This window comes from Festucalex cinctus, chromosome 9, assembly GCF_051991245.1.
Source record: "Festucalex cinctus isolate MCC-2025b chromosome 9, RoL_Fcin_1.0, whole genome shotgun sequence".
Lineage (NCBI taxonomy): Eukaryota > Metazoa > Chordata > Actinopteri > Syngnathiformes > Syngnathidae > Festucalex > Festucalex cinctus.
This window is the reverse complement of record NC_135419.1, coordinates 19581528-19598700: the sequence shown is the minus strand read 5'-3', so window position 1 is coordinate 19598700 and position 17173 is coordinate 19581528. Positions and strand designations below refer to the sequence as shown.

The window sequence follows — 17173 nt, the reverse complement described above, 5'->3', positions numbered from 1 at the left end:
CTGCTCCGTGCCCGGCGGCGCGGTTCGGGGTGGGTGGGCCTCCGGTGTGCCCCGTGGTTCCCTCTCCCCTCCCCCTTCCTCCCCCCCGTCGCCTCTCCCTCCTCGCCTCCTCCCGCCCATCCTCCTCTGCCTCCCGGTCCCTTTTCCCTTGTCGCCCTCCCTCCTCCTCTCCCCCCCCGCCTCCTGCCCTGCAGCCGCCCTTTCGCCTTCTTGTCGTCTTCTCCCCGCTTCCCCCGCCCCCCCCCCCCCCCTTCCCTGTCTGCCCTGCGGCCCCTCCCCCTCCCTCTCCCTGGGCCTGGGGCTCCCTCCCCGGCCCGGGCGTCGGGCTCCGGGGGCCGGGCGAGGGTTTGGGGCCTGCCCCACTCCGGTATAACTCCTGGCGCCCCGGGCGGGCTCCGGTGGCCGGTGGGCTGTCCGGTAGCCCTGCTGCGCTGGCTGTCCGCCCATTGTGGTGCCGGGTGGATGAGGTGGGGGGCGGCAGGGGGTGGGGGTGCTGGGGGGCGGGCGTGCCACCTACACCCGCCGGGTTGGGTGAGGCCCCGCTGGTCGCTCCTCTTACTCACTTCACTAGCTTGCACTATACACTTTGTAAATATACACATAGGGCACACAACACATTTCTTGGTGGGGTGGGGAAGGGTGGAAACACCGTCTTCACCCTTCAACTCCCCTCCAATTTTAATGCACCTCACGTCCAAGGGGAGGGGTGAGTTGGGGCGGGGAGCCATCAGAGGGGATGGACTGCAGTGCCTGGCAGCGCTGTGGTCCCCCCCATTTGTGTCCCTGCCCCACCACTTTGTCCCTCCATTCCCTTTTTTAATGCACCACACATATACATATTCATTTTTTGGGGGGGGATACGGGTGTGTCGGAGTAGGGGAAATTTTTTCCCTCTGCTCCAACTCACCTGCTCCCAATTTTAATGCACCACACGCACACACTTGTATATACACTGGGTGGGGCCACATTCACGGTGTAAGGGTAGAGCTCGCCAGTCGGCGAGCTGGCGGACTCAGTAACAGGGTTAGGTGTCACTTGTACTCTGGCGTGACGACCGGGGCCTCTCCCCACCGGGCTCGGTGTTCTGGTGTCCCGCCTTCTCCCCTGGTGCTTCCTCCTCTGCTTCCCCCCTCCCGCCGCTGTGCAAATCTCGCGCGGCTGGAGGTGGGGTGGGCACATCTTCCCTCTCTGCGCTGCTGCCCGGTGCCGGTTTCCGGGGGGGGGGGGGGGTGGGGGGTTCTCGCGGGGGGCCGGGTTCGCGGGGGGGGGGGTGGCGGCCGTCGGGGGGGGGGCGGCTTGTTTGGGGGGGGGGGTGGAGGTATGGGTGGGTGGGGGGTTGGGTGCTGGGGGTCGGGGTGTGTTCGGGGGTTTGGGGGTCGGGGGTGGTGGGGCCTGGGTCGTGGTGGATGGCGGGTTTGGGTGGGGTGCGGGGGGGTCGTGGGGGGATGGGGGCTGGGGACCGGTGGGGCGCTGTGGGGGCCCGCTGGGCCTCGTTCTGCGGCCTTGGGCTCGGGGGTGTGGGCCGGGGCTGGGGCGGGGGTGTTCCGGGTGTCTGGGTCGGCTCGCCGACCGGTGTCCGCTCGGGTGGCTTGGGGGTGGCCTTGGTGCTGCCGCGGCCTGGGGATTCCGGGGGGGGGGGGGGGGGGGGTGCTCGCTTTGCTGGACCGCGGTTGACGGCTTCTTTCTTTGGTGGTGGTCCTTATGCATGCCAGATCCGTCGCACCAGCATCTACTGAAACTCAACAGAAGTACCCTCTCCCTCCCACAGCCCCTTGAATCAGTTGGTGCTGGTGTCTGTGGTTCTCACTTTGCTTTATCTATCCTTCCCTCCTTCCTCTCTTTAGTTTTTCCTCTGGTCACTTGAGATCTTAATTTATTAGAAGTATGAGGTTTCTGGGGTTGGCATAAGACTCCGGTTTTGCAACCACGCAGGAGGGGTCTTGTTGGTGCTGGACTTCACTTTGATGGATTGGATGTACTGGCTTCTATTGATCTCACTCTGCCTTATCGATCCTTCCCTCCTTCCTCTCTTTAGTTTTTCCTCTGGGCTCTTGAGATCTCGCTAAATTTGCTGGAATTTAGAGGCTTCCGGGGTTGGCGTAAGACTTTGATTTTGTAATCATGGGGAAGGCAGGAAGTGTTTGGTCGGTGCTGGATGTCACTTTGATTTACCTTTCTTTTCTCTTTATTTCTTTTTTTTCTGACCTTTTCTCTGGTCTCCTGACCATTTAAATCTCACGACTCTGGCAAGATTCTGAAGTACCTGGTTAAGGCGAAGGGTAATGGGATATTTATAAGGTTTTAGGTGAATGAATGAGTATAAATTTATACGTATTTGCACGCACGCACACGCACGCACGCAAACGCACGCAAACGCACACACGCAAACGCACGCACGCACGCAAACGCACGCACGCAAACGCACGCAAACGCACGCACACATACACACACAAAAAAAAAAAATAAAAAAAAATAAAAAAAAAAAAAAATAAAAAAAAAAAAAGAAAAAGAAAAGAGCAATGATGACAAGACGTTGAATCGGTAAGACTACCGAATGAACAATTCTGAGCTCTTCAAAAAAAAAAAAAAAAAAAAAAAAAAAAAAAAAAGGACACCCTTGGCCGCAGTTCGATGATCGACTTTGTAGTCGTGTCATCGGATTTGCGGCCGCATGTTTTGGATACTCGGGTGAAGAGAGGGGCGGAGCTGTCAACTGATCACCACATGGTGGTGTGTTGGCTCCGATGGTGGGGGAAGATGCCGGTCCGACCTGGCAGACCCAAACGTATTGTGAGGGTTTGCTGGGAACGTCTGGCGGAATCCCCTGTCAGAAAGAGTTTCAATGCCCACCTCCGGCAGAGCTCCTCCCTTGTTTCGGGGGAGGCGGGGGACATTGAGTCCGAATGGGCCATGTTCCGCGCCTCCATTGTTGAGGCGGCCAATCGGAGCTGTGGCCGTAAGGTGGTCGGTGCCTGTCGCGGCGGCAATCCTCGAACCCGCTGGTGGACACCAGTGGTAAGGGATGCCGTCAAGCTGAAGAAGGAGTCCTATCGGGCCTTTTTGGCCTGTCGGACTCCGGAGGCAGCTGACAGGTACCGGATGGCCAAGCGGGACGCGGCTTCGGCGGTTGCTGAGGCAAAAACTCGGACATGGGAGGAGTTCGGTGAGGCCATGGAAAACGACTTCCAGACGGCTTCGAGGAAATTCTGGTCCACCATCCGGCGTCTCAGGAGAGGAAAGCAGTGCACCATTAACACTGTGTATAGTGGCGATGGGGTGCTGCTGACCTCGACTCGGGACGTTGTGAAGCGGTGGGGGGAATACTTCGAAGACCTCCTCAATTCCACCAACACGTCTTCCTTTGAGGAAGCAGAGTCTGGGGACTCTGGGGTGGGCTCTCCTATCTCTGGGGTCGAAGTCACTGAGGTGGTTGGAAAGCTCCTCGGTGGCAGGGCCCCGGGGGTGGATGAGATCCGCCCGGAGTTCCTAAAGACTCTGGATGTTGTGGGGCTGTCGTGGTTGACACGCCTCTACAACATCGCATGGACATCGGGGACAGTGCCTCTGGATTGGCAGACCGGGGTGGTGGTCCCCCTTTTTAAGAAGGGGGACCGGAGGGTGTGTTCCAACTACAGAGGGATCACACTCCTCAGCCTCCCTGGTAAGGTCTATTCAGGGGTGCTGGAGAGGAGGGTCCGTCGGGAGGTCGAATCTCGGATTCAGGAGGAGCATTGTGGTTTTCGTCCTGGCCGTGGAACAGTGGACCAGCTCTACACCCTCCGCAGGATCCTCGAGGGTGCGTGGGAGTTCGCTCAACCAGTCCACATGTGTTTTGTGGATTTGGAGAAGGCGTTCGACCGTGTCCCTCGGGGAGTTCTGTGGGGGGTGCTTCGGGAGTACGGGCTGCCGGGCCCCTTGATACGGGCTATTCGGTCCCTGTACGACCGTTGCCAGAGTTTGGTCCGCATTGAGTAGTAGCAGTAAGTCGGATTCGTTTCCGGTGAGGGTTGGACTCCGCCAAGGTTGCCCTTTGTCACCGATTCTGTTCATAACTTTTATGGACAGAATTTCTAGGCGCAGCCGAGGCGTGGAGGGGTTCCGGTTTGGTGGCCTCAGCATTGCATCTCTGCTCTTTGCAGATGATGTGGTGCTGTTGGCTTCATCAAGCCGGGGCCTCCAGCTCTCACTGGAGCGGTTCGCAGCCGAGTGTGAAGCGGCTGGGATGAGTATCAGCACCTCCAAATCCGAGACCATGGTCCTCAGTCGGAAAAGGGTGGAGTGTCGTCTTCAGGTCGGGGACGAGATCCTACCCCAAGTGGAGGAGTTCAAGTATCTTGGGGTCTTGTTCACGAGTGAGGGTAGGATGGAGCGGGAGATCGACAGGCGGATCGGTGCAGCGTCTGCAGTGATGCGGACGCTGTATCGGTCCGTCGTGGTGAAGAAAGAGCTGAGCCAAAAGGCAAAGCTCTCGATTTACCGGTCGATCTACGTTCCAACCCTCACCTATGGTCACGAGCTGTGGGTCGTGTCCGAAAGAACGAGATCCCGGATACAAGCGGCCGAAATGAGTTTCCTCCGCAGGGTGTCCGGGCTCTCCCTTAGAGATAGGGTGAGAAGCTCGGTCATCCGGGAGGGACTCAGAGTCGAGCCGCTGCTCCTCCGCGTTGAGAGGAGCCAGCTGAGGTGGCTCGGGCATCTGGTTCGGATGCCTCCTGGACGCCTCCCTGGGGAGGTGTTCCGGGCATGTCCCACTGGCGGGAGGCCCCGAGGACGACCCAGGACACGCTGGAGAGACTATGTCTCTCGGCTGGCCTGGGAACGCCTCGGGATCCCACCGGAGGAGCTGGTTGAAGTGGCTGGGGAGAGGGAAGTCTGGGTTTCCCTCCTGAAGCTGCTGCCCCCGCGAGCCGACCCCGGATAAGCGGAAGAAGATAAAAATATTTGCTTTACTTCTCACCAGTGGTTTATTAATAAAACAAATAGCACTTATAATATTGTACTTTATAATAGCATACATTTATGACCTAATTCTTGTAATGTAAAGAATTAAAGGATTTTTGCCAGCTTTCCCTGACAAAACAACACAACGTCTACAGTTTGCGCCACATTTTTTATTTTTTTTTGCTTTAATTCAGTGGACATGGTGTTGGTGTGCCTGCTTTTGCCACTTGGCGGCAGAATAATTCAGGCAGAGACATAATACATAAAGAAGAATTTCACAGTTGACTCAGGAAGATGCCATTGTTGGAAGGAAGAAAAAAAAGATGTAATATTGGTCACTTTTTGTTTAGGATTTAAAAAAAACAAAAACGCCTGTGGTTTGTCTTTACTGCTTGTGTTCAAATATCCATAGCTTAAAGGTCATAACAGTGAGATGTATATGGTAATAGCCAATTTATTTTGTATTTTGTATACCTTTATATTGTTCACCACACATTAGCATCCATGTGGACAGCCAATCGATAAGGACATTACATAATGTTCATATGATAACACTTTGAATCTTGAATCGCCTTTATTTTCGAAGCATGTTGTTTGAAGTGACCTTTGTGCGGCATTCTCTGATCAAATCAAACTCGTGTTTGTGAGGTTAAAGGTGGCAGCACTTAGAAAATCTCGCTTTAAGAGGAAATTCAATATCAATCACGCACCTCACTGTTCTTACGGGATTATTTACGGTTTTATTTTTAACTGAAGAAACAGGACGTGATGCTTTTTATATCAATGTAAATAATCTCCTTTTGTCCGGCACCGCCCCGCAGAGCGTGGATGTGCTGCAGACAGTTTTCTTGTAATACTTGGCTGCGGGTAGGTCACAGTAGCATGCCGGCACTGTAAATAAGAACATCCTGCCCTCACCTTTCCGTCCAAATCAGAACTCCGCATCCTTGTAGCACAAAAACACCGAGGTAATAATAATACGTTAACATCTGGAATTGTGTTCATTTACATGGGATAATTACTCACATCAGATGTATTTAAAGAAGTTGATTTTTGAAACAGTCCATGCTTTGACTGAACTTTGTGTTGACCGCACACATACACGATAATTTGTAATAACGATAATAATAATCTTAACATTTACGAACATCAGCCCTGACCGCTTTCTGACCAGATTAAGACCACCACTTCACGCTGCGGGCTGATCATTCAAGTAGGGGTGGCTGATATGGCCTAAAAATAATATCACGAGATTTCAAAGAAATTTGCGGTGACGATATTTGGTAGTAATTTTTGAACAATAGATTTGTGATTGGTGATTAGCACTTTTATTATAGCACAATATATGAACCACCTTTTTTCCACAATTGAAATGTAAACAAAGTGCAAATATAGCAACAGTAATGGAATGAAATGGAAATGAATAAAACAGGCCAGGGCCCGGTTGTTTAATTCTCGGTTAATTTAACCATTGTTTACCGCCGGTTAAATTCTTAACCCGCCGTTAACTAACCGGCCGCTAAATATGCGTTGTTCAAAACATGGTTCGTCACGCCATTTGTTAACGGCACCGTCAAAGTTAACCGTGTCGTTTACGTCACTGGTTAGTACCGATATATCCCACAATTCCCCTTTTTGTTTACTTCCGGGTCGGCGAAAGCAAAGGATACTATCCAAATAACCCCTGGCACTCGCTGAAAAAAAAAGAAGCCGGAAGTTTTCTGCTGACGAAGAAAACGTTAAACAATCAATGTTTGAAGTAATTTAGGAGTTTTTGTGACATTATTTATTTATTTTTAATTCATCATAATTTATTTTTGTTTTCTCTCTGTTCATTTTTAGAACTTGTCTTAAAAAAAACACGTTTTTATTATTTCTGTTATTATATTATTATTTCATCATGAGACTTGGAATTTTATTCCTGCTAAGAGGTAACGTGTGCTTAACTCTTCATCAGAATAATCACCAACGTCAAAGTCAAGCCCTCAACAGACTCTCTTTTTCTTGCGCTCAGTGGCATCATGAGGGCAGCATTAACCACAAACACAGAGTTAACCACACTGTTAAAAAGTTAGTGGCGGTCCTTAGGTGTGTTAATTTGAACAAGAAGATAACAGTGTCGTTAAAGTTAGCGGTCAGTTAAATCTACTTAATCAATGGTGAAAGCTATAACAGAGTTTTGAACAACCGGGCCCTGGTAGTTTTTACCCTGCAAGGTCTAATTGTAACATACAGTAACTGCTTAAAGCACTTGAAGCACATTTACTTAGCAGATACAAAGAAAACACAAACAGACAAAACACACCAACCTAATTGCATGGGTCATGAAAGTCCATTATTTTTCTCCTGTGTGGTTTAGCATTCATGTTGTGCCCCCCCCGCGCGATTGTTTAGGCAGTGGTTCTTTTGCCATAACCGGCAACCCTCCTGCGAGTGTTATTTTGCCGTGAATGTCTCTGATTGGTCAATCAAAGGCGCGAGAACAGGCCGTGACTGCTTGTAGAGATTACCAGTGAGTATGAATAACACAAATGTGCACTTTTAGGGCGCTGCGCAACAGCAACGTGCACGCCTTCTTGTCGAGAGCGAGTTAGCGTAGCGTCCGGTTAACATCACAAAGTCACGTTAACTCAGCGGCGACTTACCAGTCACGGTAAAATAACCACCACAGGTTGTTTATCTTGGCCAAAAAATACGCGACCGCTTCAGTATTATCCAACCACCTTCTTTTTTTTCATAAGGAGTGCGTCTGAACAAGAACTTTTGCTCACAGCCACACGCTCCGGCGTTGTTTTTATGCAACAGCAAACGACGCGTGGACGTCCAAATGGACAACATGACGTATTATGTTATGGATTACATCACCATGTCAATTTTGCGATATTGCAAATTTTTATCACCCCAAAAAAAATAAAAATGAACCGGTAATATCGTAGAAGGTATGATATGGAACACCTTTACACTCACGATAATCTTTTAGAGACACCAGACGATCGAGCCATTTTGATGATTTTGATCGGAATTAGGGCTATATTAAAATTAAATTAGATTGAAGACCTTTATTGTGATATCACAAACAGACCTTAAAAAACATGGACACATTTGTTTTTTGTTTTTTTAACTGGCAGACAGGAAAGGCAATTTGTAGAAAAAGGTAAGTAACACAAATCGATTTATTGTAAGTAATGAATTGACATCAGAAAAATTCTTCAGCAAAATGAAGACAACAAATATAAATGATCATGTTGCGCAACATAAAGGGCCGTACGTCAATGTATACCGGTAATCCTGATTTGAAACAAAGAAATGAGCGCGGACGCTCGTGTGTCCTCACACTCCCAACTGATAAGTCACCACACAAACAATTGGTGGAAGTTGCGTGGCCTAGATGGAAGCATTTTAAAGTATCTTATTTTGGATTATTCCGGTGCTCCAAACACGCTGAAGGATTGAACTGGTTGAACGCAAGCAGTAGATTCACATGACTGTTTTTTAATTTATTTATTTATTTAATTATACAGTGTAAAGTAGCCTACTTATAGCAGTAAATAAACATATGCTCATGTTTAAAATGGAACATGGAATAATGAAGCTCAATGGAATGAATGTTTTAGATGTGTAGTGTTTTCCAGGCAGCAATTTGTGCACTTAATGTTCTGCTTGTATCTTGCAAGTCAGGTATGGGCGACTTAAATGACGGAGGGGGCCACAATTTTTCATCTACTACTGTATGGTACAAATGCAAAAAAATCCACGTATAATCGATTCCCATTTAAATGCATTGTGTGAGGTGAGGTTTCACTGCTGTGGAAGAAACATTCTAATAAATAGAGTATATAATTTTTCAAGTCAAGTTAAATAACAAAAAAATCAGAGTGTGAAAAATTAGCTGTAATTGTACTTTAATTACATCAGACTGTCAATTGTGAGTAATGTAAATGCAGAGATCCTTTAAGTAATAATAATAATAATAATAATAATAATAATAATAATAATAATAATAATAATAATAATAAAATTGGACATTACATGAGACTGCGATTGGTTTATTTGAAAGGGGACAGTGCAATTTCACAAAACACATGGTCAAACATATTTTTTTTTCAAACAGAATTAGCCATAGGGCTACTTTTCATTTGTCATCTCCTGTCCATGATAGCAAAGAAACATTAAAAAATAAAAATGAATAAAATAAAATAGTATATCCTCCTTATTTATTTTTTGCTAATCTTAATTAATCCATGGAGCCGTTATAGTGGGTGTATAGAACCCCTAGCAAAAAAGTATGGAATCAGCAGTCTTGGACGAGCACTCAGACGATTTATTCTGTAGATCAAACTCTGCATCATTATTAACAGTGCCACAGCATTATTGTTTGGTGGTCCACAGAGATTTTGGTTTCATTGCAAAATATATAGTAAAGAGACAAAGACACTTTTAAATGTATTTATTTTATTTGCAAACGGTTACATCTGAAGATGTACATTAGTTAGTTTAGGAAAAGGCTTATCACTGCTGTCATCATACTGGGTTCAACTCTGTATCGTCTTCCTCATCTTCCTCGTCGTCCTCGCCACAGATCTCAAAGAATCTTGCGAAACGAACCTTAAAAGAAAAGTCATATTAGACAAGCATGTTGTACTGGTGAAATTTTGTGTCTGATATTCTCTCAATGAGGATGTACTACTATTTTTTTCTTACAATGTTAAATAGTTGCAAGTTATTTGCAACTAATGTATGACCCATTGTTTACTACCTATTAGACTCTACAGCAGGGGGGGTCAAACTCATATTAGCTCAGGGGCCACAAGGAAGAAAAAATATTACCAAGTGGGCCGGATCGGTAAAATCTAGTGATGTAACAATAATCGGAATATCGCGATAGTGTGATATCAAGACTGCCACATATGCGTCATCGTCGTCATGTCACAATATTAAAAGCAGCCCATCTTTTAAAAAAGTCCGGTTGATTTCCATTTGTACAGTTCTAGCACCCTCTGGTGGCTAGTCTTTTAGTGCAGTTTAATTTACATAAGGCATGTTTTGGCCTTTCTATGTTTAAAATCCTTGCTATTGGTCAGATGAAGGGGAACATAATATGCTTGTGAACCGAGTGGAGGAACTTAATCTGTGCTGCATTAGCAAGTAAGTGCCTCAATATGAAGTCTTATTAGAGTTGGAGGATGTTTATATGCATTGCTGTAATGTACAAAAGCACACTATTGTGTTTTTTTTTTTTTTAGTATCAGCCTTTTTTTTTTAAACAATATTCTACTTTTTTTTGGGATCGCCAACCTCTCCACAATATCGTGATAATTATCGTATCGGGACCTTCATAATGAGATAATATTGTATTGTGATGTTTGGCTATCGTTAAACCTTTAAAGTTAGTTTGTTTCAAAAAAAATAAAAACACAGAGAGTAATTCCGTGTGAGGATTGCTTGTGAAATTACAAATTTATATGCTTTGATTGTGGCCAGCTGATTAATTGGTCCGACATTACAAAATCATCTCGCAGGCCAGATTAAATCCCTTTGCGAGCCCGATCCGGCCGTATGCTTGACACCCCTGTTTGAAAAGAGAACTTACCTTAAGTTCTTCAACTGCATTTGTGACATCATTGACAGAGAGCTGCTGTTCACCCAAACGGTTGTGAACCTGATTGACTGCGTTGGTAATTAACTCCCACATAAGTGCAGGATTTGTGTTTGCCAGGTGAGATAATTTTGCCTGGGTTAACACCAGTTTTCCCACTTCCTTCTCATCGAGGCCGCAGATCAAGCGCAGCCTTTCGGGCATATTGCTCCTGTGGAATCCTGTGGATATACAAGATGTGCGTTATTTTAACACTAACTAGCACTACTAGAATTCTAAAACAACTAGATCTCCCAGATCAGTCATTTTGACGGCTTGCACTCCTGCCTAATAATAATAATAATAATAATAATAATAATAATAATAACCTAATATGGTTATTACTTGCTGTTTTGAGTAGCTCATAAAGCCCCTCTCTTGCTTTTCTGCGGAAAACGGGTGTATTAATTTTGATTATCAGGCTTGTATTGCAAAAAACGTCATGACTCTTTCTATGAAAAATGTGTACTATATCGTCAGTGTTAGTTTTAAAACATATCTTTCAACTTTTTGAAGCACACAATTCCTGAGGAATGTTAATATTGATTTAATTGGTTTTAATATGTTAAATTTAATTTTTAATTTAAATTTAATTCAAAATTTATAAAATGAAACAATTGACTATGTAACTGACTGGCATGTTGTGTTGACAATAAGAAAGACACTAATGTGTTCACAGAAAGTTCTCTGTTAAGAAGACATTTGTATTTGTTAAAAAAAAAAAAAAAAAAAGAAGCAGTAAATTATTCACTCTGAAGAAGACACCAGATTTTAATATGATTTTTCAGTGACGGTAAGAAGAAAAAGAAAAAGAAATTATTTTGTCATTAAAAAAAAACAACTAAAACCCCCCCAAAAATATCAGTTTATGTCGAGTAGTTTTATCGTGATTATCGTGGACTTATTTCCTGACCAATATATGATAATCGCAGTATCGTCATATCATGAGATAATCGTTATCATGAGCCTCGTATCGCGAATCGTCTCATATCGTGAGGTACCCAGAGGTTCCCACCCCTACTACAGGGCTCTACACTAACTTTTCCACTGGTAGCACTGGTGCAAGTAACATTTTTAATTGGTCGCACAGCACAGGATTTGGTCGCACCATTTTTTGTGGAGGTACAGCATGACCTTAGGCATACGCAACTCGATATATTTGCAAAATATTTTATTGGAACACGAGGTTTGCCTGCAACAGCAGTGGCTAACAAAACAAGTCAGTAATTTTGTATAACTTAACTCATTTGAACATTATTTTGTTTCGCTCAGTAAAAGTCAGTACTTTTTATGGCCGATTTTCCCCTGCCCTTTTCATCTATAGCATTTGAACTGCCCAAGCCAAGCTTGCATTCCCCACCCAGTGCGTGCGGATCTGCCATAATATTTCACGAGTGGCAAGTCATGCCATCATTGAACAACATTTCCAATTTGATATGGACCACCTTGGATGAAATATTGCGATTCATGACCGGCTCGCGAGGCTATTTCTGAATGGAGAGCTCTGCCGCTGGAGCTCTCATTCAAGTGAATGGGAGCACACCACCAGCGAGTGTTGTGCACTCGTGATTTTTATTTTTATTTTTTTAAACCACAAACATTACAAATCCATCCACAAGTACCTTTTAAATTGTAAATATAGTTCAGCGTTGTAAAACATTATTGTATTTATTGTATGTCCAGTATTTTTATGACTTTGACCGGCGAGCGCCTTTGCTTCTCTCACAAACAAGGAAATGGGCGTGTGCCACGGCGTTGCTCTTTTTTTAGGGTCCGAGCAGCGGCGGCGGGGTGCCGCTGCGAGCCCCTATAGTTTTTGTTTTTGGAGGAATTGAAGATGCAAAGTTATCCAAAGTTTTTTATTTTGTTGCATGTTGTTGCCATAGCGATGCATTGTTTGCCAAGTAAAATTCAGCTTTTTTATAGTCTCAACATGTGTGTAAACTCATGAAACTTTGCACACACATCAGATTAGGGATAGACCGATTACCGGCCGGGCCGATTATTTGGCATTTGGACAAATATCGGTATCGGCCTTTTGACTAATCTGAAGGCCGATAAAGCGGGTATTTTGAACATATTCTGACAATTTTTCACTGTCTGCGAAAATCTTTTGAAACTTTTTATGACCCCTGATGAAAACCCCAAATTTGCTACGTTTGCATGCATTTGTTGAGATACAGGAACTTTTCATTTATGGATCTATTTCAATTTCCACTTTATAAATAATGATGCAGACACTGGGAATTCCCTACAGTTTTTATTTTTAAGAATTAAAAAAAAAAAAATGTTGAAACTCCCTGCAATTTTTGTTTTAATTTTTTTTATTATTATTTTTAAACAAAGCTGGCAATATAGTTTAAATTTATAAAAAGTTGTTTGTTTTTGTTTTTTTTTCAAATTTTGACACTATTTTCTCTTCTACTGCAAATAAATATTGGCTTGAAATATCGGTTATCGTCCTCCTTGACTACTAATAATCAGTATCAGTATCGACCTTGAAAAAGCCATAACGGTCTATCACTACATCAGATAAACGAATATTTTAGAGAATGGCTTCAACTGATCAAGAAATGTGGAAGTTAAGCCATAATTAACAAACTGAAAATGACTTACTGTCTCTTGAACAAATATGCACATTCACGCACACACATTTGTCTTTCACCAGCTGGACACATCACGCACAAACATTTTGCATCAACTGAGTTCTATGAGAAAGTGCACACCTCGAACAAAAGGCTCTCGCGACTTTACGGTTTAAGATACAACAGATTCCAGAAATGGCTTGTTAGAACGGCAAGAGTTTGGCGAACGCAAGCATGTTCTCTTTTTTTTTTTATATCGGATGAAAAATGACCGAATTAGAGCAGGTTCAAAACTTCTGACTTTAAACAAATTAAATAAATAAGAAAAAGCTACCAAAATGACATGGGGTTGAATGGCCGAAAAGTGTGACTTCTCCTCGCTTGAAGTCAAATAAAAGGTACTAAAATAACACCTTTGAGTCATCTTTATTTATATAGCGCTTTCAAAGAGCCTTAGCTGTCACAAAGCGCTTTACAGAAAGCAGTATAACCTAAAACAGGGGTGTCAAACATACAGGTCGGAGATAATTTTGTAAAGTAAAAAATAATTTGTAATGTCGGACCAATTAATCAGCTGGCCACAATCAAAACATATAAATGTATAATTTCACAAGCAGTCTTCAGATGAGCAATGCAACTTGTACGGGGAATCGTCCTGGATGTCATTATTTTACACACAACTTAAAAAGTTAGGGTTTGTTTATTTATTTATTTATTTTAAATCATAGACCGACATAAACATATTAAATACGACAAATTAATTACTGGTAACACTATAGATATGACAAGGATTAATATCCTTATAATATTAACTCATTTGCTCCCAAAAACGTATAAATACGTTCTATTTTAAATAGTGTTCCAAAGACGTATTTATACGTTTGTTTGTTTTTTAATGATAGAGCATACAGAAAAGGCTTTGATGCAGCCTCTGAACTTAAGAGAACTGTTGAAGCAGGTGTCAGCAGAGTATAAGAGATCAACCATGGCACTGTTTCCCCCATAGTTTGAAACAGATTTGTGAATCATGATAAAACTTAGCTATATTCTAATGCTAATTGCTGCAAAATGGAAACAGATAGAAATATGCTTTTTTTTCCTGATGAAATAAGAGATGCTCATCTTTCTTTTGGTAGGTTCCATGTTTTTATAACAATAGAACACAATATTCTGTGGGCCTTGCAAAAATCTGTCAAAATCCAGGAAAACAGTCGGCTGCGAAGGGGGTTGCTTCAGTGAAAATGGCGAGCAAATGCATTAACTGCGCCACACAATGCATTTTGGGAACAATATATATGCAAAACAGGTATATTTAACAAATCAAGAACACATACAGATAAAGTGTTGCCACGTTACATTTGCGTTCATGTTATTTTTTGGAACCGTATGACTACAGTTGAGCTCCGTAATTTAGGGCGAGCCCACAAATAGCGAAAAATTGCGTATAATTGACGGCAAAATTTATATACCAATATTTTATCGATCCAGACCACTTGGTAATATATTTTCCTCCATGCGGCCTCTGAGCTAATATGAGTTTGACACCCCTGACCTAAAACATTAGCAGCAATACAATAAAATACGGGTAAACCACGGTTCAATAGTGTGACGATATTTGGTTCACGATATCGATAAAATCACGATATCTACGATTTCGATATATTATCAAAAATAAATTTAGCAATATATCACAATATGTGACTGAAAAAGCCAACAAATGCCCATAAAAAGGAAAATGTCTAATTATGCATTTATTCAAAGAAACATGTACATCTCTTCTGCATAGTGCCTCACTGCCTCTTAACCTTATAACTGTAAACATTCTTCAGATTTCCACCAACTCAACTGTTCATCTGACAGTGGTAGATAGAAGTGGAGAATCTTGATATAGCTGGACCTCCTTTTCAGCCTTGGAGTTAGGTGACGATGGGGTTGGAGAAGATCTGCTGTATTGGAATGTTTGTCCAAGGAGGTCAGCAAGTGCAGATCTCTCACTTTTTTTTTTTTTTTTTTTGGTGTTTGTGGCGGTCTGTCCTCATCACTTAAGTCATCAGCAGGATCACTCATTTCCGTGCTTCCTCTCTCAACGTCACCATCAGGCTGCAAGTGTATTTCCATGTCTGCATGCTCCTGTAAGACAGAGCAATAAGGCACACCTTTAATTGTTTTAACTTTTATAATTAATAAAACATGTTTGTCACAATATCAAAGCACTAGCAACTAATCATTCTAGAATTTCACACATCTTTTAACATATGCGGATGATATTTTTCAATAAATAGTACTAGGTTTGAAACTTTAAATTTATAAATGCAACTCAAATTCAAATGTCCTAACTACTGCAAGTGTTTATAAGGCTTAATTACCATCAGGTTAACAGCCTTGGACACCACCATGGCATATGTCTCCTGCACTTCTCTCGGCGACAGGAAGCGCATCGACTTAAACCTGGGGTCTAAGGCGGATGCAATACCGAGGAAGACATGTAGCGCTTTGATAGGTCCTCATGGATGGCACGCTTTATGTCTTTGATGAAAGGGGCATCCTTGACTGTGCTGCGTGTGTCACTCAGAAGTTGGGCGTGAAGACGAGCAATGATTGAAACAGTTGGGCTTTTCTCCTCACACATGCTCATTGTTGCTACCAGCTTCGGATGGAGGGCTTTCAAAATCTCTTCTGCATTCCTGATGTCTACGTCAGTCAGGACAGAGATGTTAGTGGTATTTTAAAATCAATTTAATGATTCACAAATTAATGTCATGAAAAGTGTATAAATATAAATTCTTGAATACATTTAGATAACTAAATTGATATACACCAGGGATGTCCAAACTTTTTCATTTGAGGGCCACATACAGAAAATCAGAAGGACGCAAGGGCCACATAATGTTATGAAGAGAAATTGTGTTTAGTCCTAAAAATTGTACAAACAATGTATTTGTACTTTTGCATATTTAAAAAAAATGCTACAATATATAAGCCAATTTATTTGTAAAATGGCAGTAGGGTTATTATAGTTTTGGAATTTTTCATTTTAGTTAATTTTTATTAGTTTTCAGGGTGGTTCTGTTAGTCTTTATTAGTTTAGTTATTTAAAAACTGCTTAGTTTTAGTTTGTTAGTTTCAGTATTAGTATTAGTATTATTATTATTTTTTTAATGTTACTCGTATTAATTGTATGCAATATTTCAAAAACACCATGGGAGCGACGTCATCTAAAGGTCATTATTCCGGTTTATATTAAAATAAATCTACTAAAAATTACATTTGAAATCATCCCCAACGGCACATGCATTAAATTAATTACCAAAGACTAAAACGAAGGACATGTTCGCTATAATTATAGTTAGTTTTAGTTAGTTTTGTAAATATAAAATGTAGTTTCAGTTTAAAAAGCATTTTCGTTTTTATTTTATTTCAGTAACAATATTGTTTTTTGAATTTTAGTTTTAGTTTTTTCATTAGTTTTAGTTAACTAAAATAACCTTTAATGGTACCTGTTTTTCGATACCCTCCCTTCTTACTTTGACCATCTCCAAACATTTTTGTTTTGTTTATTTTATTTGAGCTGAGTCAAATGCCATTTTTAGCATATGTCGCGGGCCACTGAAAAATGGACGGCGGGCCGCAAATGGCCCCCGGGCCGTAGTTTGGACACCACTGATATACACATTTACATATAATTAACAAATTAAGTTATAATTATATATAATAATATATATTATATTATTTATACATACCGCATTTTGCTAACTTGCTTTACTGTCACTTTGATCTTTTTTTCCCTGCATGTGCCCAACTCGCACATAAGAACGAATAATAACAAAAGCTGAAACTGTATACGACATCCTGGTGGCAGAAAAATTATTAACTTACTGCTTGCTTGACAAAAACTTGCTCGGCCGAACTGGTATCGAAAGACGCCAGACTTTGATTGTCCCTTTCCCAGCTAAACCTTCGCCAGTAATAAGGTGTCTATCATAGACAGTCTATGATTCCGGTGTACGCAAAA

General features: G+C 42.7%; 1 protein-coding gene across 3 annotated transcripts; it reads right to left on the bottom strand.

Moving 5' to 3' along the window:
* Window positions 1-9403: 9403 nt before the first annotated feature.
* LOC144025514 (uncharacterized) lies at window positions 9404-17144 on the bottom strand. Of its 3 annotated transcripts, none has more exons than XR_013284900.1 (5): window positions 16902-17131; window positions 15528-15852; window positions 15008-15291; window positions 10532-10758; window positions 9404-9546 (listed from the first exon to the last, which is right to left on the bottom strand). XR_013284900.1 is itself a non-coding variant. In XM_077531652.1 (5 exons), exons 3-5 carry the CDS (start codon window positions 15012-15014, stop codon window positions 9463-9465), a joined length of 318 nt encoding a protein of 105 aa, XP_077387778.1. In that variant the 5' UTR covers window positions 15015-15291; window positions 15528-15852; window positions 17038-17144; the 3' UTR covers window positions 9404-9462. The 3 variants fall into 3 exon arrangements, 2 of the variants coding, with proteins under 2 accessions (XP_077387778.1, XP_077387777.1); XM_077531652.1 differs by having other exon boundaries at window positions 17038-17144; XM_077531651.1 differs by having other exon boundaries at window positions 9404-10758; window positions 17038-17144.
* Window positions 17145-17173: the final 29 nt, after the last annotated feature.

What these genes read in the sequence shown, in the direction of transcription:
- LOC144025514 (XM_077531651.1), bottom strand. Translation starts at nt 15,599, where the DNA reads ATGCGCTTCCTGTCGCCGAGAGAAGTGCAGGAGACATATGCCATGGTG. An exon ending in CCAAGGCTGTTAACCTGATG is followed by an intron (nt 15,292 to 15,527) that starts GTAATTAAGCCT and finishes TCTGTCTTACAG; the next exon opens with GAGCATGCAGACATGGAAAT. An exon ending in CTACCACTGTCAGATGAACA is followed by an intron (nt 10,759 to 15,007) that starts GTTGAGTTGGTG and finishes GTATATCCACAG; the next exon opens with GATTCCACAGGAGCAATATG.